This window comes from Melanerpes formicivorus, unplaced genomic scaffold (genome assembly GCF_026170545.1).
Source record: "Melanerpes formicivorus ecotype bairdi unplaced genomic scaffold, bMelFor1.0.p_v2 SCAF_24, whole genome shotgun sequence".
NCBI lineage: Eukaryota > Metazoa > Chordata > Aves > Piciformes > Picidae > Melanerpes > Melanerpes formicivorus.
This window is the reverse complement of record NW_027142376.1, coordinates 5,948,689-5,973,516: the sequence shown is the minus strand read 5'-3', so window position 1 is coordinate 5,973,516 and position 24,828 is coordinate 5,948,689. Positions and strand designations below refer to the sequence as shown.

At 48.1% G+C, this 24,828-nt stretch overlaps 1 protein-coding gene across 1 annotated transcript; it reads right to left on the bottom strand.

Annotated features, from left to right (window-relative positions):
- Nucleotides 1-1,038: 1,038 nt before the first annotated feature.
- Nucleotides 1,039-24,314, bottom strand: MLH1 (mutL homolog 1). The gene is made up of 19 exons (XM_068152718.1): nucleotides 23,846-24,314; nucleotides 23,018-23,108; nucleotides 22,785-22,883; nucleotides 20,974-21,047; nucleotides 19,591-19,663; nucleotides 16,280-16,371; nucleotides 14,959-15,001; nucleotides 13,753-13,841; nucleotides 12,508-12,620; nucleotides 10,982-11,075; nucleotides 8,928-9,081; nucleotides 7,517-7,869; nucleotides 6,194-6,342; nucleotides 5,770-5,878; nucleotides 4,947-5,010; nucleotides 3,127-3,291; nucleotides 2,316-2,408; nucleotides 1,935-2,048; nucleotides 1,039-1,437 (listed from the first exon to the last, which is right to left on the bottom strand). The coding sequence occupies exons 1-19, from the start codon at nucleotides 23,950-23,952 to the stop codon at nucleotides 1,270-1,272; spliced, it is 2,244 nt and encodes a 747-aa protein (XP_068008819.1). The 5' UTR covers nucleotides 23,953-24,314; the 3' UTR covers nucleotides 1,039-1,269.
- Nucleotides 24,315-24,828: the final 514 nt, after the last annotated feature.

Here is a 24,828-nt window from a genome sequence, read left to right as displayed (position 1 = left end):
CCTCATGAAGATGTACCTTGTTGACATATGTATATTAGATTGCCTCCCAGGTGGTATAAAAATATTTGTCCATGATGTATTTTATTATTCAGTGATTCCTGAAGTTGATCTTCTAATGACTAGGTAATTACTGAAAGTGTTGTCTTGTGTACCTAATCAAAAGACTGCTAATATAATGAAGTAAAACTTCTCAGTGGTGGAAGTGTATTTAATGATTGTTGGGACTCACTAGGTAGAACTCTTTTATGTTGTGGCAAATTTGTCATTTGTTTTTATGTTGTTTTTTTTAACTCCATGCATTTTCTTTTTTTAATGGTTATGTTCACTTTCTACAATAAAAATGTTAAAACGTGGGTCATGCATTAGGATAATGTGTTGCTTTACTGACTGGAAGTCCACATGGACCCTCTCATTTATGTCTCGTGGGTTAATGAGGGCTCCAGTTGGCACAGTTTATTCTAAGTGGGTTACAGTGCTGTTTGGCTGCATGCAGGGATGCAGTGGAAGTGGAACACCTTGTCATAGGATCAGAGAATGGTCTGGGTTGGAAGGGACCTCCAAAGGTCATCTAGTCCAACTCCCTCTGCAGTCAGCAGGGACATCCTCCACTAGATCAGGTTGCCCAGAGGCCTGTCCAGCCTCACCTTGAATATTTCCAGAGACAGGGTCTCAGCCACCTCCCTGGGCAACCTGTCTTTGTTGCATGCATGATCTCAAAAGGATGCAAGGAGCTTTTGGAAGTAACTTGGTTCCCACTCCTGTACTGATGGTGGTATTCTTCAGGTTCAAGGAGAAAACTGGGGTAAGGGAGCTTTTGCAAGCACTAGTGTTACCCCAGTGGTGAAAGGAAGGTAGTCAGTTGTTCAGTTTAGGTGTACAGATCTTAAGGAGTCAGCTTGCTTCTTGAAAGCACTGAGATAAAAGCACTCCCATTTCAATTAACTTAAGCTTTGTCTTTTTGCAATTACTTAATCCAGTTAATGTTCTTCAGTAGAACTTGTGTTTTGTTAGCTTATTGCTTAATAGTGAAGCTCAAACTCTTAGTGGAGATTTTATTTCAGGAACTTCAGTTGGGTTTAGACACAGCTAAGACAATTTATTCTTTGATCAAAAGGAAAACCAGACCACTTGCTCTCATGTTAGCATAATACTAAAACTCCCTCTTTTCCTTTGCTCCATCAGGATTGCAGCTTTATCCTTCACTCAGGGAAAGACCATGGAGCATGAATGTGTTTTTTTGATGTGCACCAGTCTGTAATAACTGCTTGGTTAACACCTCTCAAAAACTTTATACAGGTCAGGCAGGTTAGCAAGCTGCAAAATGTTGCCATCTTCTGCAAAGTGTTTAGGAGGTAAAAGGTAAGTCCTAAAAGCTTTGTACAGCACATGTTCCACAGTCCACTTCCATGTTGTTGAACCACAGTCAGCCTCTTCATTCTGAAATGCAAGGGGGAAAAAAGGACAAACTGAAATTCTCTTTTAAGTAGAAGACAACTCTGTTGAAGATACTTTCTTACTGTAAAATTCTGCTGGTATTAGAGAAGTTCATTCTATAAGGTCAAGTTAATAGAAAGCTTTGGAAAGTCACCTGCAGAAGGGGCTAGCTTAACTGATGAGATACTTAAAACAGGCTATTTTTAATTTATATCCACCCTTATTCTACAGAAATCTATCACAGGTCAGCATCCCAAACCCAGAGGCCAAGGACTGCTGTAATATTAAGCAGACTACCATGCCCAAAGTCACCAGGTTCTCTTAATAAATAGAATACTTCAGAAAACTCAAGCCACTTCTTTTGTTCAGAATCTCACCACACTGCTACTTGGTTTACTTCCTTGGCAGGAGAGTTGAGACTGGAAGTCTCTCATTGAAACAGAAGTTGCCTGGGTGTTAGTTTTTTGTTCATGGGACTGCTTAGTTCCACTCCCTCATACCTGAGAGCTTGTGGGGTTGGCCTCATCTATTATATATTGCTTTCTAAGGGAGTAGAACAGAGCTAATTCTTTGCTCAGGCTTTCAAAACACTCCTTTTCTTCATCCCAGTTTACCTGTAACAAGAAGAGAGTCACTTACTAGGAGAGCAGCCAGAGACTTAATATGGAAAAAAGCAGAGAGAGATTCTTTCTCTATCAGTGCAAGATACAAAAAAGGCAAAGCAGAACTGATCAGTAAGCACAGCAGATGAGGCTGGAGCATGTAACAGTACATTTAAGCAACTGCAGCCTTTCCTGTGCAGCTTCTGCTGAATGAATTTGGCTGACTCCATTCCTTCCTGCACTCTGTAGTGACCGAGTGAAGTCATGAGGAGAGCTCACCTCCGTGGCCAAGCGAAGGATGAACATGGGCAGGCCTTCCAGCGGCGGGACGTAGTTCTCTATCAGGAGTGGCAGCCCAATAAGGTTTCCTTCCTGCAAGGCAATGTTGCTGCTTCAGTAAAAAAAAAAAAAGGGTTCTTTCTTGCAGAAAAATGCATCAGAGCTGACCTGCTGCAAGCTTAGAGGGGTTAGGGGCATCTCAAGTTACAAGCTTTTAAAGCCTGATGCCAGGCAGGCATTGCAGGAAGAGGGTTGGGGGGTGAACTTCACAAGGTTACTCGCCTCAGGAAGACTGAATTTAGCTTCCTCCTCTATCTCTAGGCAGGCTACCACTGACTACACAGATCCCACTTCCCAGGGGAATAGCCAAGTGTCTGGGTTCTATGACTCTTGATGAAGCTGTTCAGCTTTGGATAGGGGATACATTAGACCACACCAGAAGACACAGAGATGGTGATGCTGTAAGGGCCTCTCTGCCTGCCTAGAGGACTGGCTAAGCTGCACACCTTGTTGGGTAAGGGATCTACATGGTAGTTATGGAAGCAATGACTGCTTTATTGGGTAACTAAATGTAAATTGAAATCAGCATGAGTCCTGAGCATTTTTAATGGAAGGGGTAAGCCAGTTCAGTCTTATTGGAGCTAGTTCTTAGTGGCTGTAAGCACTGCAAACAAACCACTGCAGTTCTGTGTCACCAAAAAGCAGGAACGTTTACTTTGGAAAAGACCTCTACAATGAGCAAGTCCAACTGTAAATCTAACACAGCCAAGTCCACCACTCAGTTCCTGTTATAAGTAATGGCAGCAGTCACCTCATCAATTTCAAGAGAAAAATAATCTTTCAGCATTTCAGTCTTCTTTTTCAGAAACTCCACAATGTACTCAGCAAGGCCCTCCTTGGGGCCATCTTCTTCTGTCCAGCCGCTTTCAGGATCCTCTAAAGCAAGCATTGAAAGCTCATACAAAGGAGCTGGCTCCTAAAAATACAGGAGGCAAACCTGTGGTTAATGATCAATGCACTCCACTGGAAACCAATAGCTTCGTCCTTCACCTATAAACTAATTGTAGTATGTGATTTCTGGCCTGCAAACAGTTCCGCTTATCATAACCAGTCTAAAAAGTACCAAGATTCTTCCTGATGTCATCCTGTGCAGCCCACAGTCCTGCAAAGTGCTGTGATATTTACAGGGCGAACACTAGCAGTCAACACTCCACTTCTGACAGATCACAGAAGTGTCAGGGTTGGAAGGGACCCCAAGGATCATGTAATTCCAATCCTATTGCCCTGGGCAGGGACACCTCACACTACATCAGGTTGAGAGCCACTCAGAGCCACTTCCAGCCTGGCCTTGTATTCAGATGAATTACTTGTCCCAACACATCACAGTATCGCCAAGGTTGGAAGAGACCTGAAAGATGATCAAGTCCAATCTGTCACCACAGACTTCATGACTAGACCATGGCACCAAGTGCCACATCCAATCCCCTCTTGAACACCTCCAGGGATGGTGACTCCACCACCTCCCTGGGCAGCACATTCCAATGACAAACGACTCTCTCGGTGAAGAACTTTCTCCTCATCTCCAGCCTAAACTTCCCCTGGCACACCTTGAGACTGTGTCCTCTTGTTCTGGTGCTGGTTGCCTGAGAGAAGAGACCAACCCACTCCTGGCTACAACCACCTTTCAGGTAGTCGTAGACAGCAATGAGGTCACCCCTGAGCCTCCTCTTCTCCAGGCTAAACAACCCCAGCTCCCTCAGCCTCTCCTCACAGGGCTGTGCTCAAGGCCTCTCCCCAGCCTTGTTGCCCTTCTCTGAACACGTTCAAGTGGCTCAGTGTCCTTCCTAAACTGAGGGGCCCAGAACTGGATGCAGGACTCAAGGTGTGGCCTAACCAGGGCACAATGACTTCCCTGCTCCTGCTGGCCACACTATTCCTGATGCAGGCCAGGATGCCATTGGCCTTGGCCACCTGGGCACACTGCTGGCTCATGTTTAGGCTGCTGTCAACCAGTAGCTCCAGGTCCCTTTCTGCCTGGCTGCTCTCCAGCCACTCTGACCCCAGCCTGTAGCTCTGCATGGGGTTGCTGTGGCCAAAGTGCAGCACTCGGCACTTGGACTTGTTGAATGCCATCCTGTTGGACACTGCCCATCTGTCCAGTCGGTCGAGGTCTCTCTTCAGAGCCCTTCTGCCCTCCAACAGATCAAAATCTGCTCCCAACTTGGTGTCATTTGCAAATTTTCTGACGACTGTCTCAATCCCCTCATCCAGATCCTCAGTGAAGATATTAAAGAGGATGGGGCCCAGCACTGATCCCTGGGGGACACCACTGGTGACTGGTGTGAATGTAAGCAGCAACAACAAAACTCTGTATCAAACTGATGCCAACAGCAGGCAGCCAAAATGACAACTTAGCTACAAGATTATTGCTTTTTCTACATTCTGTTCTTCCTGTAAAAACAAAAAAACACCACACCAACATTGTTCTTGTGGTGGATAAAAACCAACCCATGAAACTATATTTTTGTCTGAAAGGACAAGATTACTGTGAATACATCAAAAAAAACAAGTAGTGTAAAAAATTACATAGTTATATATATAGAGAGAGAGAGGGTGTGAAATTATACTTACAGACAGCCTTAGGACTCCAAAGTTTGCAAAGTCATAGATAAGTATCTGGTAGAAGAGTTCCTGGCTAAATTGAAGTGCAAAAATTAGCTACATAGGCAAGATCACACATCTTCAAGTTGCCATAGTTAAAAGTGTCCTCCTGGAAAAATCAGCTAAACATCTTCCTTTGTGCTCACAGAGACCTTTAACTGGACAGTGGAAGATTCACACGCACTCTCTAGCTGTGTACTTTTACATCTGGTTCCTGACCTCACCAACCACGTGGGTGCAGAAGTGTTACAGACTGCAGCATGCATGCACCATCACTTCATTCCCAGACACTTCATAGTTCAACATCTTTACTGCTTTGCTGCACTGCAGAAAGTGCACAGGAGCTTGGCACTTGATGGCCATGTCTGCTTGAAGTGCCTGCTCTCACTGGTTACAAAACTGAGAGAGCTGTCTGGGTAAGGCTGCATGTGCAAAAACACCAACCTTATATTATAGTCATCTCCTGCAGCTTCTCTGAACCCAACTGGACACAACATTTTACATTCATTTTTTGAAGCTTCTGCTTGCTCATCTTTATACAGTGTGGTGTAGATGATCATGAAGCAGATGAAACTCCTTCCCCTTCCTCTGGCCTGTGAACACACCATACAGTAGCTACTGATTCCCTGCAACTTCTTCCACTGCACTGAACCAATTGCTTCATTTTTTCCTCCTGACTTTTCAGATAGGCAACAAGAAAACAGTAACAATCTTGCTTTTCCTGTCATTTCCTTCCTCCTTCTGCTTAGCTTGGTAACTGGTACTTATTTCAACCACCAGCAAGCTGCTTTACCTGAGTTTTGTTGTGTTGAGAAGATAGAGTTTAGTCTGATACTGGGCCAGAGCCCACTGAGGACTGACACAGCCAACAAATGAGTGGTCACGTAGCATCTCCTGAAGCCCTGAAACAGTTGAAGGGGGTAGAGGGAAGAAACAAAAGGATATCATTTAGTATTTGCAACCCTGCCCTACTTGATTGAGTATTTTGAATGTTGTCTTCAAGTCTCAGACACCTCTTCAATCACTGCTGCTTCTTACAGCAAGAATGTTTTGCAGCATTCCTCCTTTGTGTGTATGCACAAATCCTGCTCTGTTAAAGCCTAAGTGAGAATAGTTTATGTCATAGTCAAACTCCAAATACCTACTGGAAAAAAATAAAAGCACATATTGAAAAACATCTAAGGCCTAACAACCACTTGGAGAGGCAAAAGGCTTACTGGCATGTGCTTGGTTACTGATTTCCTCCTGCAGAGTCAGTACGCTGGTCAAGTTGATGATTCTTCTTCTAGGGGTGCAGGCAGCAGTCATGTCCTCTCTGCTGGCCTCTTGCTCCATTTCTATGTCCACATCTTCCCGTGGCCTCTTCCTACAATACCAAAACAAAAGAAATTGTGTTCAGTTCACAAAGATGATGAATGTGCTGGAGCACCTCTGCTAGGAGGACAGGCTGAGGGAGCTGGGGTTGTTCAGCCTGGAGAAGAGAAGGTTCTGGGGGGGACCATAGAGCTGCCTGAAGGGATCCTACAGGAAGGCTGCAGAGGGACTTCTCATGAGGGTGTCTAGAGACAGGACAAGGGGGAATGGTTTGAAGATGAGAGAGAGCAGGGTTAGACTGGAGCTTAAGAGGAAATTCTTCAGTATGAGGGTGGTGAGACTCTGGAATAGGCTGCCCAGGGAGGCTGTGGATGCCTCCTCCTTGGGGGTGTTCAAGGCCAGGCTGGATGAGGCCTTGAGCAGCTGAGTCTAGTTGAGAGGTGTCCCTGCTCCTGTCAGGGAGGTTGGAGAAGATAACCTCTAAGGACCCTTCTAACCTAAGCCATTCTATGGTTCTGTCACTCATGCAGAATAGACCAACAGGTTGGATGCTCAGTTCATGTGCTCTGTGGTAGCACAGGAAATGCAGAAAGCCTCCCAAAGCCTCCCAGAAGGACAGACTTCTACTTTCAAGGCATCAGTTGTTAGAAAAAGGTAATTCATAGAAAATTTACGACTCTAATACCAACCAGATCAGATATCTCTTGTTTAAACACCAAGAAAATTGGGCTCTAAAGGACATACCAAAAAGTGTTGATACTTCTATTGACTGTTTTCATGGTAATTTTTCTGTAACACTAGGACAACAGGAGGAGCAGATTCCTTCAGAAGACTTTGGCCTCTTAACAGCTCCTGCAGGAGCTCTAAAAACATTGAAGCACTTTAACCTTTTACTAGGGTAATGTCTGTAAAGTTTGGACCCCCACAAAAGGAGGGCCTCCAAAACCAGACAGACTAAAGAGTTAATGTCATGATTTCCACTGCTTCCTGCCTTTCAGTGTGCACAGAAATCCCACTTCATGCACAAAGTGACCACGAGCAATGTAACCTGCAGGGCAGAGATGAAGCTCAATTTCTCATTAAAATGCCACGGAAGGTTATTCTAGGAAACATTTTCTTTCTGAAAAAGCAGGAGTTCAAAGAGGTCAGGAAAAATCTTCCTTTTCAAGGCCATGCCATGAAATCCAGAGGTAGCCTTGCATGGCCTCAGGAAGGGTGAGACTTACCGGGAAGGCACCGGAGATGAGCATCCACTCTCGCTCAGCACCCCAGGCATCACTGTGTCCTCCCGCACAGCACCCATCTCAACCGGATCGCCGACACTCTCCATTTCAGCATCCTGTGGCCTGACCACAGCCTCTGGAGACGCTGCATTAACTTCTGTTGTAGCTTCCATGGGAGCTGTACTTAGGGGGTTGTTTGCTGGCTGAAGAAAAGCATCCAATTTCTGCTCTCGGGAATCGGTGCGGACCATCTGATGAGCGTAAACTTTATCACTGGCTCCTTTGCTAACAGCAGAAGAGTTTGCTACTGATTTTACCACCTCACTGGAAGAGCAGTCAGCTCCTGGAAGCAATGTCTTCATGCAGATATGGAAAGACAAAGAGAAGAGATTCAACAAGGTAAGCAAAACCCCCCAGAGCTCAGCCATGCTTCTCACAGTACTGCTCAGAGGCAAGTAGCTTTCAGACCCCACACACAGCAACAGGCCACCAGCTTTCCACTTGCTATCCACACAGCATGAACATCAATCTTGGCAGTTAATGAGGTCACTAATTGGCATTCCTTTGTCTCACAGGGAAAATGATTAATGTGGAAAAAAAAATAACCACAAATCTGGGTTTTTCTGAATAGGTTCTGGTTATAATTCTTACACTAAACTCTACCTAAAGAGATTAGGAAATCTCCTCCTGATTATTTTTTTCCTGGTTAGATTAATTCCAAAAGGTTGTCAAACAGACAGAAGAGTTTCCTCAGTGTCATCTTTCACATAAACCAGGGGGAAAAATAATTAACAAAAAAATGAGCACACCTGAAGGCTACTATGCTTGTAAAATCACAAAGACTGATCAAATACTTGACAGAAAGACCACAAGAAGAGGACAGAGTCTCAAGCTGTGCCAGGTGAGGTTTAGGCTGGAGGTGAGGAGAAAGCTCTTCCCAGAAAGAGAGATTGACCATTGGAATGTGCTGCCCAGGGAGGTGGTGGAGTCCCCATCCCTGGAGGTGTTTAAAAAGAGCCTGGATGAGGCACTTGGTGCCATGGTTTAGTTGATGAGATGGTGTTGGATGATAGGTTGAACTAGATGATCTCAAAGGTCTTTTCCAGCCTGGTCTGGTCTATCCTATCCTATCCTATCCTATCCTATCCTATCCTATCCTATCCTATCCTATCCTATCCTATCCTATCCTATCCTATCCTATCCTATCCTATCCTATCCTATCCTATCCTATTCCATTCCATTCCTCTCTCTTTTGTCACCTTGTTAACGTTGGACCATTAAAGCAATTTCATCCCTGGAACAGAGAGCAAAGATCTTGGCAGTGCAATGCTGCTGACTGTCAATCGGTACAAGTGGTACAGGGCAAACAACAGTTTGAGTGATCCAGAGCTGTGGTCATTGCAGATGTTCCCACCTGAGTGAAGTACATCCTTGAAGAATTGGAGCCCAGTAACTTGCTCTCCACATGCTGCTGCACACGCTCTAGAATGCTGTCTTCATGCAGGAAGTGGACCTCATGCTTTGTGGGGTGCACATTCACATCTACATTCTGGGGAGATATTTCCAGGCTGTAAAACATTTTAGAAGAAGTGAACCTAAAACTTCCCACGGCTGGCAAAGAGCACACAAATTGGTTCAGTACAAACTAAGACAGGCTTGGGGCCATTGCTCCATGCAAAGAAGTCAAAATGTTCCTGAGACATGCTCAGGTTACACTAGAGTCAGATTTATTTGGCATACTAAGGAATACTTGCTGTGAAGAACTCTAAACTCACCAAAATCAGCTTACATGGCTGGGCTTAAGCCAGTCTCCATAAAAGAGTGTTAAGAAATGTCTTTTATTGCAATGTCTCCTAAGCCAGTGGCATCTGTTGCCGTGTCATTTAGCAGGGGTTCAGTTAAATGCTGCAGTGCAAGAACTCTGGTTGGGAAGCACTGGGTGTCAGTGACTTTCTCTGCTGAATGGCAGTACTCAGTCACTTAGGAATTACAGAGCCAGGTTTCCTTTCTAGAATAGAATAGAATAGAATAGAATAGAATAGAACAGAATAGAATAGAATAGAATAGAATAGACCAGGTTGGAAGAGACCTTCAAGATCATAGTGTCCAACCTACCACCCAACCAACTAAACTATGCAACCAAGCACCCTGTCAAGTCTCCTCCTGAACACCTCCAGTGATGGCGATTCCACCACCTCCCCAGGCAGCCCATTCCAATGGGCAATCACTCTCTCTGTGTAGAACTTCCTCCTGACCTCCAGCCTAAACCTCCCCTGGTGCAGCCTGAGACTGTGTCCTCTTCTTCTGGTGCTGGCTGCCTGGGAGAAGAGACCAACCTCTGCCTGTTTACAACCTCCCTTCAGGTAGTTGTACAGAGCAATAAGGTCACCCCTGAGTCTCCTCCTCTCCAGGCTAAGCAGCCCCAGCTCCCTCAGCCTCTCCTCATAGGGCTGTGTTCCAAGCCCCTCAGCAGCTTTGTTGCCCTTCTCTGGACTCGTTCCAGCAAGTCAACCTCCTTCCTAAACTGAGGGGCCCAGAACTGGACACAGGACTCGAGGTGTGGCCTAACCAGTGCAGCATACAGGGGCAGAATGACCTCCCTGCTCCTGATGGCCACACTGTTCCTGATGCAGGCCAGGATGCCATTGGCCCTCTTGGCTGCCTGGGCACACTGCAGGCTCATGTTCATCCTACCATCAACCAGCACCCCCAGGTCCCTCTCTGCCTGGCTGCTCTCCAGCCACTCTGACCCCAGCCTGTAGCACTGCATGGGGTTGCTGTGGCCAATGTGCAGAACCTGGCACTTGGATGTGTTCAATCTCATGCCCTTGGACTCTGCCCATCTGTCCAGCCTGTCGAGGTCTCTCTGCAGAGCCTCTCTACCCTCCAGCAGATCAACTCCTGTCCCCAGTTGGTGTCATCAGCAAATTTACTGATGATGGACTCAGTGCCCTCATCCAGATCATCAATAAAGATGTAGTCTAGTCATATTCTCCAGTTTTTAAAGGACTCTTCCTGTTCAATTTTAGCTACTACTTGACTTTTAAAACAGGATTATTTCCTGCAATCAGTATGCAGTTCACTTCTTTTTGCTGCTTTAGCATCCCCAGAACAGCGACTGTTACAAACAATGACACAGACATAAATCCCCGCAAGGAAGAACAAGTTTGCAATGCTTTATCTGACTGCTCTTAAATGTGCTGCTGTATTCCTCGTGTCATCTTGCTAAAGGGAAGCACATCCAGGCCATCAGAGCTGAAACTACAGGCAGTATTTCTTAAAATAAGGCCCATTTCTTGAACGTGATTGGCTTTTAGACCATTAAAGATGCACAATGACTTCTCTGTCTGGCAGTGAAGTACCCAAGTGCAGCACTTAACACTTCCATCAGGACCACAAACGTCTTTTTAAACCTTCCCACCCTAGCTGTATCCTACCATAAAAGGCTACTGCTTGCTGTTGCTTTACCTGAGGTAGAGGAAGGGATGGGTGCCTTTGGGCAGGTAAGCAGCATACACAGTTTCGATTGCTTTGCGCAGGGCAGCCGACTCTACCAGTCGATCTGAAACACAATGAGAGGCTGTTTCCACCGGGCCCTGCTGAAACACACTGCAGAGTGTCCCGCTACTCTGGCACACCAGCTTCTGCAAAGTGCATCTGTTGGACCTGGTTTTCCCTCTTTAGCCCCAACAGAAAACCAGGACCAGGCAGCATCTTCCCAAGTACATGTGGTATTTAGAAGTATTCTGTTCTACAAATACTGAAATAATCGAAGGATATATCTGGTTGGAAAAGACCTCACAGATCATCCAGGCTATCTTTCCACTTTGTACAGCCAAGGTCTGCTACACCTCCTACCCATGTCTCTAGAGAGCAGAGAATTGAAGGGACAGAATAGAAATGGAACGGAATGGAATGGAATAGAATAGAATAGTACAGAATAGAATAGAATAGAATAGAATAGAATAGAATAGAATAGAATAGAATAGAATAGAATAGAATAGAATAGAATAGAATAGAATAGAATAGAAACAGGTTGGAAAAGACCTTCGAGATCAAGTCCACCTTATCACCCAACACCATCTAATCAACTAAACCATGGCACCAAGTGCCTCATGCAGGCTCTTCTTAAACACTCCAGGGATGTTGACTCCACCACCCCCCTGGGCAGCACACTCCAATGGCCAATCTCTCTTGCTGGGAAGAGTTTCTTCCTCACCTCCAGCCTAAACCTCCCCTGGCACAGCTTGAGACTGTGTCCTCTTGTTCTGCTGCTGGTTGCCTGGGAGAAGAGACCAACCCCCACCTGGCTACAACCTCCCTTCAGGGAGTTACAGAGAGCAAGGTCCCCCCTGAGCCTCCTCTTCTCCAGGCTAAGCAACCCCAGCTCCCTCAGCCTCTCCTCACAGGGCTGTGCTCCAGACCCCTCCCCAGCTTTGTTGCCCTTCTCTGGACACCTTCCAGCAACTCAACATCTTTCCTAAGCTGAGGAGCCCAGAACTGGACACAGTACTCAAGGTGTGGCCTAACCAGTGCAGGGTACAGGGGCACAATGACTTCCCTGCTCCTGCTGGCCACACTATTCCTGATGCAGGCCAGGATGCCATTGGCCTTCTTGGCCATCTGGGCACACTGCTGGCTCATGTTCAGCTGCTGTCAACCAGTACTTCCATGTCCCTTTCTGCCTGGCTGCTCTCCAACCACCCTGACCCCAGCCTGTAGCACTGCTGTCTAAGTTGGCAGGACACAGTTGTCATCTTCATACTCCACAAGCTCACTTTTCTGTTGGGCGCAGGCTTAGCCGAGTGTAAAGCAAGGCACACATTACAAATAGGAAAACCCCTGAAGATCTGCATTTAACTGCAGTGCTTACTCTTCCAAGTCTTTGAAGAACAATCACACATTTTGTAGTTCTTCAGGAAGGTCTTTTGCAGTTACTCTTTTCTGTACAAATTGCTGTTGGGTTTTAGTTTTGCTCTTTGAAAAGCACTTACGGTTTATGAAGAGTAAGAACACACACTTCTTCACCGAGTAGTTTGCATTGGTAATGTAGCCTTTCATTTTAAAGGCCAGACTTGCATCCTCACAGCCCACTTCTATCAGTTCCCTGTTGACAACATCACAGAAACAACAACAGATGAATTATTGTGTTGATCATAGAATCATAGAACCATTAGGGTTGGAAGGGACCTCAAGGATTAGCCACTTGCAACTCCCTTAACCCCCTTGCCACGGCCAGGGACACCTCACACCACAGCAGGTTGCTCACAGCCACATCCAGCCTGGCCTTCAAAACCTCCAGGCATGAGGCTTCCACCACCTCCCTGGGCAACCTGTGCCAGTCTCTCACCACCCTCATGGGGAACAACTTCTTCCTAACATCCAATCTCAATCTACCCATTGCTAGTTTTGTTCTATTCCCCCCAGTCCTATCACTCCCTGAAACTCTAAAAAAGTCCCTCCCCAGCTTTCTTGTAGCCCCTTCAGATACTGGAAGGCCACAATTAGGTCTCCTCAGAGCCTTCTCTTCTCCAGACTGAACAGCCCCAACTCCCTCAGTCTGTCCTCATAGCAGAGCAGCTCCAGCCCTCTGCTCATCCTTGTGGCCCTTCTCTGGAAACCTTCCAGCACCTCCAAATCCTTCCTGTAACAGAGGCTCCAGAACTGGACACAGTGCTCCAGGTGGGGATGCAGATTTCAACAGTACCCACAAGCAGCACTATACTGCTCTATGTTCTATCACACTAGAATTACCTGAGAGTTCAAACATTGCTGAGCCATAAAAATTACTTAACCTGAGCTGCAGTCTTTCCTCTCAAGTTCAACTGTCAACTAGTAACAAGGCATGACTGGAGTCTGTAAAACTATCCACAGTATCTCCATCTTTCCATATCACAGTAGCCATTATAATGTTAACATCCACTGATCATTCTGGGCATTTCATTCTTTAAGTCACCCACAGCAGTAGTCAGGGACCCTTCAGAACTGTCAGCAGACAGGGAAGAACAATTCTTTGTCTGCTTTTGCAACTTCCCTCTTTCCTTGGATACATTTAAAAAGGTCACAGCTGCTGCAAGATGAGGGAGAGCTCTGATTATTTCAACACTCCCTCTTCTCTCTAATTCACCTTGAAGGAAGCAGGAAGAGAGAGTTAGCACAGCCCATGTTCTTTCAAAGAGAAAGGGGAGGGAGATTTACTAGAAACCTTCATGTGAAGAGGAGAGTTGACATCAACAGACCTGCTAACAGCATTTCCAAAGATGGACCTGATGTTGTCCACCGTTGAGGCGTTTGAGACGGTCCTAACATCTGACACGGTATCACCTTGCTGAAGAGATCAGACACAGGCATTGATCAATCCCCAGTTCTGGCTGAAGCTTTAGAAATCCACTGAAGTTCACAGTAACATTTGTAATGCAGAAGAGCAGGGCATAGCGTCACAACCACCTTCTGTATCAGTATTTGTGTTCAGCAAAGCACCAGATGGCTCAGGCACAGGATTACAAGATTTGCTAGGTCACATCAGCCCCACTCAGGCTAGTAACCCTGCCTTGGGCAGTGAGGGACAGCAGCAGTTCAGTGCCTAATTGCCAAGAATGCCACAGAAAGAAGGTTCTCTACCCCATTCTGTCATCCAGTGATCAGTAGCCAGACTCTCAAAAGAAGCTGAAACAAAACACCACACTGAAAACTCCAAACTCCTGGCAAATATCTTGTTGTGTTTACTTTTAACTGGCTTCTATCCAAACTGCATCAAAGTACCTGTCAGCGTTTCCAGGGAAGGCTCTACTCACCATGCCCCTTGCAAAAGATGCAGGGCAAATTTTCTGTATGTATCACAGAGTGGTAGGGGTTGGAAGGGACCTCAAAAGATCACCCAGTCCAACCCCACTGCTAGAGCAGGATCACCCAGGGCAGGTCACACAGAAATGCATCCAGGCAGGCTTTGAATGTCTCCAGAGAAGGAGACTCCACAGCCTCTCTGGGCTGCTTCTTCTAGGGCTCTGTCACCTTCAGTGACAAAGTTTTTCCTTATGTTCATGTGGAACCTCCTCAGCTCCAGCTTGCACCCATTGCCCTTTGTCCTGTCACTGGACATCCCTGAGCAGAGCCCAGCTCCCTCCTCCTGACACTGCCCTGCACATCTTTATCAACATGAATGAGGTTCTCTCTCAGGCTCCTCTTCTCCAAGCTACAGAGCCCCAGCTGCCTCAGCCTGTCCTCACAAGGCAGATGTTCCACTCCCCTCATCATCTTCGTGGTTCTACATTGGACTCTTTCAAGCAGTTCCCTGAGGTCTTTCTTGAACTGAGGGGCCCAGAATTGGACACAATATTTCAGATGCAGCCTCCCTAGAGCAGAGCATAGGGGAGGAGAACTTCTACACAGCCACACATACAGAGAGACAATCAGACATATGGTGAATTTATGAAGACTTGATGTACCTTTTTAACTGAAAAGCTGATGCCTGAGTTATGGATGGCATACCTGAAACACAAGCAAACAGAAGGCTGCAGTGTATGAAAGAAAGCTTCCTTTCCCCAAACACTGAGAAGCAGCTAGTGATGGGGGCAGACAATTCTGTTTCCTGTCAGACAGTGGACTAGACAGCTACAAAAATGCTTTCCATTTATAACTCAACCTGTGGCCATGTGAAATGTAAGCATCACCTTAGCTTCCTTCTCAGAAATCCCAATCAGCTTCTGCAGACCTGGTTAGCTCAGTGTCCTTGCATGGGTTTAACAAGAACAGCAGCAAAAACTCCCCACTATCATCAAATCAAGGCTCAACTACTCTGGAGCAGGAGCTGAAAAATGGCTGGCTAGCCTGTCTAATTTCCCCTGCCCAGATGGTTCAGCTGCCTCTGATCCCAGGACCAAGTTCTCACACATGACAGCCATGTAGCCTTGACTTTAGCTTCTAGGGAAGTTGCTACACTGAGAAAGAACATTCTGTAGACCCCTGCAGCAGGAGAAATGCACAAGTGCAGGGGTTAGAGTCTTGTGACCAGGACAGTTAGGAACTCAAACATTCCAGGAGAAAAAGGAAATAAAAATATGTAAAACCCTAATGGAAAAACAAAAGCAAAACAAAAAATCTCAGTGAGCTGGAACTCTGTAACTCAGCAAGACTTCAAGGTCAGCCTGTCCATGGAGCAGCAGGACCTGGCCCTTCAGCTCCTGGCTGAACTCTGTTTGTCCAGTGAAGGCTCTAAAGCTGCATGCTCAGAGAGCAGGCTAACACTTGGCCTTGGAGTGCTACTCCTTGCTAGCTTTTGTGTTGCCTGAAAGTGTAAAGCTGTTGTTTTGGTTAAATTGTGGAGATCCTGCTTGCAGAGCCTCTGCCCATGGCAAAAGATGCAACCAAGGGACCCAGGAAGGGAACATCTGGTAGCTAAAGTGATAAACAAAACATGAAGATGTGACATCAGCATTCAGCATTTTCATATCCAGCCAGATCTCTATGCTCCTGCACAGCTTTCACTTGGGATTCTATTCAGCCCAGCTTCATGGAGAGCTCACTCCTTTGTTAGCATCATTTGCTTGTTGGAATTCTTACTAATGATAATCTCAGACCACAGCCAGTGCTTCTCCTCTGGACTTTCCATATCAGATTGGACTGCTACCTGGCACAGCACACTACCAGAGAGTTAACCTCCCCCCACACAGCAACAAAAACCCATAGACACTAAACACCCATCTGCCAGCCCCTCTGAAAAGCCCCAGTGCCCAGCAGAACAAATTGGAGCTTCCCAGTCCAGTTTACCTGCCAACAACTTCTAGGATTTTTGCATATTCTTCACTGGGATTTTTTAAAGCTTTCCTCCTTGTATTTACATTGTAGAAGAGATCTTCCACCTGCACAGAAAAACACACAGGCAAAACACAATTAAAAACATCTTCCCTTATGATATCATTCATCTAAATCTTTGGTGATTCTCCCCCTCTGCTCTGCTCTGCTCTGCTGAGACCCCACCTGGAGCACTGTGTCCAGTTCTGGAGCCCCTATTACAAGCAGGATTTGGAGGTGCTGGAAGGTGTCCAGAGAAGGGCCATGAAGATGAGCAGAGGGCTGGAACTGCTCTGCTATGAGGACAGACTGAGGGAGTTGGGGCTGTTCAGTCTGGAGAAGAGAAGGCTCTGAGGAGACCTAACTGTGGCCTTCCAGTATCTGAAGGGGGCTACAAGAAAGCTGGGGAGGGACTTTGGAGGGTGTCAGGGAGTGATAGGACTGGGGGGGATGGAACAAAACTAGAAATGGGTAGATTGAGATTGGATGTTAGGAAGAAGTTCTTCCCCATGAGGGTGGTGAGAGACTGGCACAGGTTGCCCAGGGAGGTGGTGGAAGCCTCATGCCTGGAGGTTTTAAAGGCCAGGCTGGATGTGGCTGTGAGCAAGCTGCTGTAGTGTGAGGTGTCCCTGCCCATGGCAGGGGGCCTTGGAAGTGGCTGATCCTTGAGGTCCCTTCCAACCCTAACAATTCTATGATTCTGTAGGATTCTCTGGAAGTACTTCAGTTTCTAAAGGAACATTTGAGTAATTCCTTCCCTGTTTAGGCTCACCTAACAAAATGCAGCTCCAGAGAAATGGATGCTCCCAGGTATTTGGGTACAGCAGTATCTTTACCAGTAACAACAACAACTCTACAGCTCACCCTGCAGGCAAAGTTTTGATCAGAGGACAAGGGATTCCCTCATTACAGGCAGTTCAGGAGGAGTGGCCTCCTGAGCTGGGTGATGGGGTCAGGGAGCAGTGTAATGCCCTGGAAATCCATGAGGAATTAGTTCGGGACCTGCTGAGCCACTTGGACACTCACAGGTCCATGGGACCGGATGGGATCCATCCTAGGGTGCTGAGAGAGCTGGCAGATGAGCTGGCCAAGCCGCTCTCCATCATTTTCCTCCAGTCCTGGCTCACCGGTGAGGTCCCAGATGACTGAAACTGGCCAATGTGGTCCCCATCCACAAGAAGGGTTGGATGGAGGAACCTGGAAACTCCAGGCCAGTCAGCCTGACCTCAGTGCCAGGGAAAGTGATGGAGCAGATTATCCTGGCGGCAATAACTGCGCACCTGAAGGATGGCCAAGGGCTCGGGTCCAGCCAACATGGATTTAGGAAGGGCAGGTCCTGCCTCTCCAACCTGATCTCCTTCTATGATCAGGTGACCCATCTGGTGGGTGTGGGCAGGCCTGTGGATGTGGTCTACCTGGACTACAGCAAGGCCTTTGACACCGTCCCCCACAGCAAACTGCTGGCTAAGCTGTCAGCTCGTGGCTTGGACAGCAACACTCTGTGCTGGGTTAGGAACTGGCTGGAGGGCCGAGCCCAGAGAGTGGTGGTGAATGGTGCCACATCCAGCTGGCAGCCAGGCACCAGTGGCATCCCCCAGGGATCAGTGCTGGGCCCTGTGCTCTTTAACATATTCATCAATGATCTGGATGAGGGGATTGAGTCAGTCATCAGCAAGTTTGCAGATGACACCAAGTTAGGAGCAGATGTTGGTCAGTTAGAGGGTAGAAAGGCTCTGCAGAGGGACCTCGACCGACTGGACAGATGGGCAGAGTCCAATGGAATGGCTTTCAACAAGTCCAAGTGCCAGGGGCTGCACTTTGGCTACAGCAACCCCATGCAGAGCTATAGGCTGGGGTCGGAGTGGCTGAGAGCTCCAAAACAGAGAGGGACCTGGGGGTGCTGATCGACAGCCACCTGAATATGAGCCAGCAGTGTGCCCAGAAGTCCAATGGCATCCTGGCCTGCATTAGGAATAGTGTGGCCAGCAGCAGCAGGGAGGTCATAGTGCCCCTGTACTCTGCATTGGTTAGGCCACACCTTGAGTACTGTGTCCAGTTCTGGGCTCCTCAGTTTAAGAAGGACATTGAGACACTTGAACGTGTCCAGAGAAGGGCAACAAGGCTGGGGAGAGGCCTTGAGCACAGCCCTGTGAGGAGAGGCTGAGGGAGCTGGGGTTGTTTAGCCTGGAGAAGAGGAGGCTCAGGGGTGACCTCATTGCTGTCTACGACTACCTGAAAGGTGGTAGTAGCCAGGAGGGGGTTGGTCTCTTCTCCCAGGCAACCAGCACCAGAACAAGGGGACACAGTCTCAAGCTGCGCCAGGGGAGGTTTAGACTCGAGGTGAGGAGGAAGTTCTTCACCGAGCGAGTCATTTGCCATTGGAATGTGCTGCCCAGGGAGGTGGTGGAGTCACCATCCCTGGAGGCGTTCAAGAGGAGATTGGACGTGGCACTTGGTGCCATGGTCTAGGCATGGGGTCTGTGTTGATAGGTTGGACTCGATGATCCTCGAGGTCCCTTCCAACCTAAGTTATACTGTGATACTGTGATACAGAGTTATAATGAAATGCAAACAAAGGTTGAAGGAGTTGCTGCAATCAAGGCTGCTGATGTCAGCAAACCTGCAGATTAAACTGCTGATTTTCACAATTTATTTGAACAACCTGCAAACTATTTTCCAGCTGTGCTGGGAAATGCAGAAATTTAAAGTTCAGCTTCTTTTTTAGGCCATGCTACCTGCACACCGACGTGGGAAGCTTGCTGTTGAACACAGGTCTGCAGGCTCCTAGGCCAGGCTCCCAGTTTCTACCCTACACTGTGCCACATGCTCACTCTTTTTGTTCCTCACCATCCTAACAGCAGTCTTCATCCCAGCCCACTTTCAGATCTTGGTTTGAGCTATGAAAGATAGGACTGAAAACCAAGCAGCATTTTGGCAATGTCCTGTGCCAGCCCTCACCTTCCCACTCTGGCTCATACAATGTAGGTCACTCCACCATCTTCTGAGCTTCCTCTAGCCCTTAACTGTCCACTGAGGCTTTCAGCAGCCCAGAAGGAGTATGAAATATTTCTCTATGCTTATCCTCAGAAGCAACAACAGAAAACAAGGATCTTCTGAAGTTTGCCTTGCTGTCTTTGGTGACAATAAAAAACCCCAAGAAACCCCCACACCAACATCATTTGAAAAATAGTCTCCAAGGTGATACCTTGACAAATACCAGCAAGTGGTGCAAGCATAAGGACCAGGGGACAGAAAAGGGACAAGAGAGAAGAGGCACAAATACCTACTGTGATCTGAGTGCCTTGGTTTCCAGCACAGGGTTTCGGAGGAGCTTTAATTTTGCCATCACTGTAGGTAGCTCTAGGAGGAAAATCAAAGTCATCAGACACAGAGACACAACAACAAAAAGGCAAGGCCAGAGAAATCCCTTCATTGCCACACTCCTCCCAGCAAGGAACTTGGGACACCGAGAAGCAAACTGTCTTCATTGACCTTGGGAACCAGAGGGGGAGTGGGAGAGTGGGAATCACAGCAGAGCATAAGTGGCAGCTACTGGGATAGGTGTTTGGAAATTGTATGAGACCTTTCCTACAAGAGCAACAGTGCTCTGCTTTATCTTGCTTTAATACCTAGATGTGGGCTGCTTGGTTTGGAAAAGAGGAGACTGAGGGGAGACCTCATTGCTCTCTACAACTACTCGAAAGGACACTGTAGAGAGGCTGCTGCTGGTCTCTTCTCACAGGTAGTTAGTGAGAGAACAAGAGGCAATGGCCTCAAGCTGCCACTGGGTAGTGTTTAAAGGTGGTTTGGATGTGGTGCTTGGGCCTGTGGTTTAGGGGTGACCCTTGTAGCGTGGGGTTCTGGGTTGGACTTGGTGATGCTGAGGGTCTGTTCCAACCTGAACGTTTCTGCAACTCTTCCCTTACACTTTAACATCTCAGTGATAGGAAATTCTTGATCTGTACATCTGGAATGTGTTTCCTTTTTTGGAACAGGACTCTGAGCATGAGGGATTTCTGAGCCACTCAGGTACTTTCAGCAAGCTGCACAGAGGCAGGATTTCAAAGGGCACAGTTTTTTCCCCCTCTGCATACCCTACATATACTTAATGCAGGAAAGACCAGTCACATTATGTTTTGCAACAAGAAGATGCAAGGCTTCTCTTCTTTGTTTCTTCCTTGTGTTTCATAAAAGTAGCTGATACACTAACGGAAAGGCCTGTTTATAATTAGAATAAGTTTCCAGAAGAATACTCAGAACCTTCTTTGGATAGGAGCAGGCACCTTAAGAAAGCAAACTAAGCTCTAAGTTGCTGTGCTCAGAGGCTTAGGAAATCTACAAGCCATGCTGACTGTGTACATAAATCATTTTATCCTGCAATGGATGGAAAGACACAGGCTCATTATTGCCTGCTGAAGCAGAATTCCCTTTAAGAGTCTGCATACTTCCCCCCCCCTCCCCATTTTATTACACTTTGTTTGCCTAAGTCTTACCTTGACACCCTGGAATAAAAAATAAGATCACACAAACTGTATTGTCTTGGTTTTAACCCCAGAAACACCCAATTCCTTACCCCACCCTCCTCCTTAATGAGAGCCCTGCAAAGAGAAGCAAATCCATCTCTTCCAGACCGCATGCAGCAGAAGTCCCTGGGCTCACAGGTGGCATACCTGTATGCACACTTGGCATCAGCTGTTTTAGTTGTTACTGTAACGTGGGCAACGTGGCTGATGCTAGCCAATGCCTAGGGGAAGAGAAAGCACCTTTGTAAAACTTGCCCTGGAGACCACTGAGTGTCCACACTGTAAACAGCAGCACTGTGTTCTGATGTACCACTTGCAAGTAATTAACAAAAGCCCTCATGAAACAAGTGCAGGTCAGTAAAGCTTTAGCAAGTTGTACTGCCTGCAACACTGAGTTTTATCCAGGGCCTTCCTTTTTTGGCTTTTCTAACATTTCACTGCCTCAGACAATGCAAGCAGAAAGCCATGGAACGTCACTAAAAGAAACTGGCCAAGTTAGTACAGTTGTGTCCTTTTCTTTCATGTTTTAAAAGAAAAAGGAAGAGTTTAGCCACTGTGTTCTCATCCCTGCCCAAAAATCTTCTCCTGGCTGTAGGTAGTGTTACCAAGTTAGGATACAAAGGGTTTGCCTAGAAAACTCCCTGGCTGTGTTTACAGAGCCTGCTGAAACCAGCCTCAGGACCACACTGCACTGGCTGTGGAGCTGATGATGTTGAAAACATGGGAGGAAAGGACTCAAGCAGACTACTCTCTGGAGCAGGCAAACTTCTATGTATCTTCTAGTCCATCTGGAGGGGAAAGCAGAACTCCCCTCAGACTGTTCTTTCAGACAAGTTTAGACACAAGCTATGAGAACATGGAGAGCTTGGGTAGCCCAGGGGTCAGAGGTACTGGATTTGACTGAGAGCAAAAGCAAAGGGAGACAAATGCACACTGCAAACACTCAGCTTTAAGTACAGCATTGGGCACATCTCTGATACTGAAAATCTGCTCTTTTGCTCAAGCCTTTGTCTTTTACCTGTAGGTTCCTGAACTGGCATTGAAGAAAACAAGCTTAAAAAAATTTACTTTAAAAAAATAATAAAATAAATCTTACTCAAAAATAAAAAAGGCAGAAAGAATATCTTCCTCTCCCTGGCCATCCATCTGCTCTTGAAAGACATGGAAAATTATTTAAACTACAGTCACATGGAGCACACCAAGTGGTAGACTGGTGGACACCACGTTCTCCATGGGACAGCAATGTGCCCTTGTGGCCAAGGTGGCCAATGGGATCCTGGGGTGCACAGCAGATCAAGGGAGGCTTTCCTCCCTCTCTACTCTGCCCTAGTGAGGCTCCACCTGGAATACTGCATCCAGTTCTGGGCTCCCCAGTTCTAGAGGGACAGGGTTCTGCTGGAGAGTCCAAGGGAAGGCTACAAGGATGCTGAAGGGACTGCAGCACTGCCTGGTGGGGAGAGACTGAGAGCCCTGGGGCTGTTCAGTCTATAGAGAAGTCTGAGAGGGGATCTGATCAATGTCTATAAATATCTGAGGGCTGGGGGTCAGGAAGGAAGGGAAAGGGACAGGCTCTACTCACTTGTGCTCTGTGACAGGACACGGAACAACAGATGAAAACTGCAGCACAGCAAGTTCCACCTCAACATGAGGAAGAGCTTCTTTACTGTAAGGGTCACAGGCTGCCCAGAGAGGTTGTGGAGTCTCCTTCTCTGGAGCCTTCCCAGCCCTGTCTGGATGTGTTCTGTGTGACCTCTGCTGGATTCTCTGCTCCTGCTCTGGCAGGGGGGTTGGACTGGAAGATCTCCAGAGGTCCCTTGCAACAACTAACATGCTGTGAGCCTGGGACACTCCCTGAAAGACCCTGTGAGGATTACTGGCAATGAGTCAATGTGCAAATCCCCCTATAAGAGGACTACACCAAACAGTCAGCAGTTCCCAAACCCCGATGCAGAGCTCACCTCGCCTCTGAAGCCGTACGTAGAGATGCTTGTCAGGTCTTCAAATCTCTGCAGCTTGCTGGTAGTAAATCGCTCACACACGATGTCCAGATCTTCCTTCTACGTGAAAGGGACAAGTAAGAGTCACTTTCTGTTTCCAGGCTTTTTCAGGGTCAGAAACGTTGATAAACTGACATAAAGTTCAAAAGGCAGTGCCAGGCATCAGCACACCGCCGGCAGCTTTGTTTGCTCACCCTGATGCCACAGCCGTTGTCTTGCACCTGGATGAGCTTCAGACCACCTTCTTTAACGACCACCTGGATACTCGTAGATTTAGCATCCAAGCTGCAGAAAGCAAGAAAGCATTCTAGAGAACAGCACCTCATACCTGCCTTCAGTTCCCTCACAAAATCAATCAGGCTGAAAAAGATCTTCCAAGATCAAGGCCAATCATTAACTCAGCACTACTGTCATGTCCACCACTAAGCTGTGTCCATCAGCACCACGTCTACACAGCCTCATAAAGCTTCTGCTCCAGGCCTTTCATCAGCTTTGTTGCCTGACTTTGCTCCTCTTTGGCTCCAGCACTTCACTGTCCTTCTTGTAGAGAGGGGCCCAACACTGAACGCAGTATTCAAGGCGCAGCCTCCCCAGTGCCAAGCACAGTGGCACCATCACTTTCCCTCTGCTGCTGGCCACACTATTCCTGGTACAGGCCTGGATGCTGTTGGCTTACTTGGCCACCTGAGCACACTGCTGGCTCATGTTCACACAGCTTCTTTTCTGCCAGGCAGTTTTCCAGCCGCTCCGTCCCAGCCTCCTGCATAGGGCTGTTGTAACCCAAGTGCGGGACCCGGCACTTGTGGAACCCCATGCCACTGACCACGGCCTATCGATCCAGCAGGAGAATATCTCTCTCTGCATAACCTCTCTCCCTTCACAACGCTGCTCTCCAACTTGGTGCTGTCTGCCAACCTCATACCCTGCCCTCAATCGATTAAAACATTAAACGGGACTGGCTCCAACGCGGAGTCGTCCGTCCCCCCCTCCCCCGTGTCGGGAGGAGCAGACCCCCCGTTTACCAGTTTTCTATCATCTCCTTGATGGCGTTCGCCGGTCTCTGGATGACCTCGCCGGCCGCGATGCGGTTCACCACGGCTTCGTCCAGCCGCCGGATCACGCCGGCCATCCTCGGGGCCGGGACGGGAGCCCGGCGCGGGCAGCTGCCGGGCGGGAACCGGGAGGCCGGCTGCTCGGGTACCCCAGCAAACGGGGCTCTGCGGAACGAGCAAGGGCCTGGGATGCTCACGTGGGGGGACCCGGGAGGAGGACCGGGGAGAACCCGGAAGGGGACCCTAAAGGCGAACCCGGAAGAGGGTACCGGAGAGCCCTCGTGGGCCGTCCGGGAGGCCGATCGGAACCCGAGAGAAAGGTACAAGGAGCTGAGGATGCGGGTGAGGGAAGAGGACCAGGGACCGGCGGGGAGGAGCCGTTCCGAGGCGGGGAGCAGGAGAAGGGGAAGGGAAAACCCTCACGGCCCCGCTCCCGCCAAGCCGCCGCTCCCCGCCCCCCGCGAGCGGACCCCTCTCTGATTGGGCATCGCAAGCGCCAATCACCCGGCCTCCTTCCTTCCCGCGCCAAACGTAAACACGGCGAGGGGGAGAGGACGGCGGTGTGACCCAGGTAACCCGCTGCGATTGGCTGAGGGCACGGCAAGGGGCGGGGCGCGGCGCTGCAGAGGCGCGTGGCGAGGCGTGCGTGCGCGTGCGTGCCTGTGGTCGGGGAGCAGTGCGCCGCCTGGCGGCCGGAGGGTGAGCTGCGCCCTGCATCGCTGACGTAGGCAGCGCAGCGACCTGGGGCGGGGCGTGCGGGGAGAGCCTGCCGCCGTCTGGCAGTGCTCCGAGGAGCCCCGCGGGTAGCATCTTTACCAAGACAGGGCATGATGCTTTTAAACTAAGGGAGGGGAGGGTTATTCTAGGAAGAAGGCAGAAGTGTTTTACACTGAGGGTGGTGAAGCACCGGCACAGATTGCTCAGAGAGGTGGTGGAAGCTCCATCCCTGGAAG